General features: G+C 44.7%; 1 protein-coding gene across 1 annotated transcript in view; it reads left to right on the forward strand.

Annotated features, from left to right (window-relative positions):
• Positions 1–984: 984 nt before the first annotated feature.
• Positions 985–3659, forward strand: part of LOC311108096 (cysteine-rich venom protein latisemin-like) — a gene marked incomplete at both ends in the record, with an annotated part of 6795 nt that continues 4120 nt past the window's right edge. The window contains one exon of the mRNA XM_084150736.1: positions 985–1077. Coding sequence (XP_084006862.1) covers positions 985–1077 — 93 coding nt within the window. The remainder of the gene's footprint in view (positions 1078–3659) is intronic.

Genomic DNA, 3659 nt, shown 5'->3' on the forward strand with positions numbered 1-3659 from the left:
GAGGACCAGCCAACAAGAGCGTACAGGTCACAGTGGTGGGTAGTGTATGGGGCTTTGGAGACAAAACGGATGGCACTGTGATAGACTACATCCAATTTGCTGAGTAGAGTGTTGGAGGCTATTTTGTAAATGACATCGCCGAAGTCAAGGATCGGTAGGATAGTCAGTTTTACGAAGGCATGTTTGGCAGCATGAGTGAAGGAGGCTTTGATGCGAAATAGGAAGCCGATTCTGGATTTAACTTTGGATTGGAGATTCTTAATGTGAGTCTGGAAGGAGAGTTTACAGTCTAACCAGACACCTAGGTATTTGTAGTTGTCCACATACTCTAGGTCAGACCCGTCGAGAGTAGTGATTCTAGTCGGGTGGGCGGGAGCCAGCAGCGTTCAATTGAAGAGCATGCATTTAGTTTTACTAGTGTTTAAGAGCAGTTGGAGGCTACTGAAGGAGTGTCATATGGCATTGAAGCTCGTTTGGAGGTTTGTTAACACAGTGTCCAATGAAGGGATGAATTGGAACGCTGACTGTAAGCCAGGCCTAATCGCCCAACATCAGTGCCCAACCTCACTAATGCTCTTGTGGCTGAATGGAATCAAGTCCCCACAGCAATGTTCCAACATCTAGTGGAAAGCCTTCCCAGAAGAGTGGAGGCTGTTATAGCAGCAAAGGGGGGACCAACTCCATATTAATGCCCATGATTTTGGAATGAGATGTTCGACGAACAGGTGTCCACATACTTTTGGTCATGTAGTGTATCTCAAAACAACACAAATGCACAGACACAAACCATACATTTTGTATGGGTTATAAGACTTTTCCACAAACCTTTCAAGGACGTGATGGCGACGGAGGGAATTGTGCCAGGCGCCACATCTAGAAATACACTATCTTCTGTCTGTTCTTTAGTTTCTCTGAAATCTACTTGTGTTGTGTGGTAAATCCACGTGTCAGCGGGATCTGGAGGGTATATAACTTAATGCTTCCATGTCCACTCTCACCTTCCTGTGTGCTTTGGGTCTCCTTGTTGTTCTACAGGTGGCTGCTGCCTGGGCGGATGATGTGGAGGACTCTTCAACTGTAAGTGGGTTGTTCTATAGACCAGGCAGTAATTTAGAATCACCACAATATTAATATTTTGAATAACATACAGTGGGGGAAAAAAGTATTTAGTCAGCCACCAATTGTGCAAGTTCTCCCACTTAAAAAGATGAGAGAGGCCTGTAATTTTCATCATAGGTACACGTCAACTATGACAGACAAAATGAGATTTTTTTTCTCCAGAAAATCACATTGTAGGATTTTTTATGAATTTATTTGCAAATTATGGTGGAAAATAAGTATTTGGTCAATAAAAAAAGTTTCTCAATACTTGTTATATACCCTTTGTTGGCAATGACACAGGTCAAACGTTTTCTGTAAGTCTTCACAAGGTTTTCACACACTATTGCTGGTATTTTGGCCCATTCCTCCATGCAGATCTCCTCTAGAGCAGTGATGTTTTGGGGCTGTTGCAGGCCAACACGGACTTTCAACTCCCTCCAAAGATTTTCTATGGGGTTGAGATCTGGAGACTGGCTAGGCCACTCCAGGACCTTGAAATGCTTCTTACGAAGCCACTCCTTCGTTGCCCGGGCGGTGTGTTTGGGATCATTGTCATGCTGAAAGACCCAGCCCATCTTCAATGCCCTTGCTGATGGAAGGAGGTTTTCACTCAAAATCTCACGATACATGGCCCCATTCATTCTATCCTTTACACGGATCAGTCGTCCTGGTCCCTTTGCAGAAAAACAGCCCCAAAGCATGATGTTTCCACCCCCATGCTTCACAGTAGGTATGGTGTTCTTTGGATGCAACTCAGCATTCTTTGTTCTCCAAACACGACGAGTTGAGTTTTTACCAAAAAGTTATATTTTGGTTTCATCTGACCATATGACATTCTCCCAATCCTCTTCTGGATCATCCAAATGCACTCTAGCAAACTTCAGACGGGCCTGGACATGTACTGGCTTAAGCAGGGGGACACATCTGGCACTGCAGGATTTGAGTCCCTGGCGGCGTAGTGTGTTACTGATGGTAGGCTTTGTTACTTTGGTCCCAGCTCTCTGCAAGTCATTCACTAGGTCCCCCCGTGTGGTTCTGGGATTTTTGCTCACCGTTCTTGTGATCATTTTGACCCCACGGGGTGAGATCTTGCGTGGAGCCCCAGATCGAGGGAGATTATCTGTGGTCTTGTTGTATGTCTTCCATTTCCTAATAATTGCTCCCACAGTTGATTTCTTCAAACCAAGCTGCTTACCTATTGCAGATTCAGTCTTCCCAGCCTGGTGCAGGTCTACAATTTTGTTTCTGGTGTCCTTTGACAGCTATTTGGTCTTGGCCATAGTGGAGTTTGGAGTGTGACTGTTTGAGGTTGTGGACAGGTGTCTTTTATACTGGTAACAAGTTCAAACAGATGCCATTAATACAGGTAACGAGTGGAGGACAGAGGAGCCTCTTAAAGAAGAAGTTACAGGTCTGTGAGAGCCAGAAAACTTGCTTGTTTGTACATTTTACATTTACATTTTAGTCATTTAGCAGACGCTCTTATCCAGAGCGACTTACAGGAGCAATTAGGGTTAAGTGCCTTGCTCAAGGGCACATTTACGTCATTTAGCAGACGCTCTTATCCAGAGCGACTACAAATTGGTGCATTCACCCTATAGCCAGTGGGATAACCACTTTACAATTATACTTTTTTTTTTTTTTTTTTTGGGGGGGGGGGGGGTAGAAGGATTACTTTATCCTATCCCAGGTGTTCCTTAAAGAGGTGGGGTTTCAAATGTCTCCGGAAGGTGGTGAGTGACTCCGCTGTCCTGGCGTCGTGAGGGAGCTTGTTCCACCATTGGGGTGCCAGAGCAGCGAACAGCTTTGACTGGGCTGAGCGGGAACTATGCTTCCGCAGAGGAAGGGGAGCCAGCAGGCCAGAGGTGGATGAACGCAATGCCCTCGCCTGGGTGTAGGGACTGATCAGAGCCTGAAGGTACGGAGGTGCCGTTCCCCTCACTGCTCCATAGGCAAGCACCATGGTCTTGTAACGGATGCGAGCTTCAACTGGAAGCCAGTGGAGTGTGCGGAGGAGGGGGGTGACGTGAGAGAACTTGGGAAGGTTGAACACCAGACGGGCTGCGGCATTCTGGATGAGTTGTAGGTGACCAAATACTTATTTTCCACCATAATTTGCAAATAAATTCATAAAAAATCCTACAATGTGATTTTCTGGATTTCTTTTTTTCAATTTGTCTGTCATAGTTGACGTGTACCTATGATGAAAATTACAGGCCTCTCTCATCTTTTTAAGTGGGAGAACATGCACAATTGGTGGCTGACTAAATACTTTTTTTCCCCACTGTATGTATATCGATATCTATCTCTTCACTACATCTAGCCTACATCAAGTAATGGAGGAAAAAAAAATCCCTATATATTGAATATAAACTAAGTGTACAAAACATTATGAACAGCTGCTCTTTCCATGACACAGACTGACCAGGTGAATCCAGGTGAAATCTATGATCCCTTATTGATGTGACTTGTTAAATCCACTTGTAGATGAAGGGGAGGAGACAGGTTAAAGAAGGATTTTTAAGCCTTGAGACAATTGAGACATGGATTGTGTATGT

This window comes from Coregonus lavaretus, assembly GCF_964263955.1.
Source record: "Coregonus lavaretus genome assembly, chromosome: 33".
NCBI lineage: Eukaryota > Metazoa > Chordata > Actinopteri > Salmoniformes > Salmonidae > Coregonus > Coregonus lavaretus.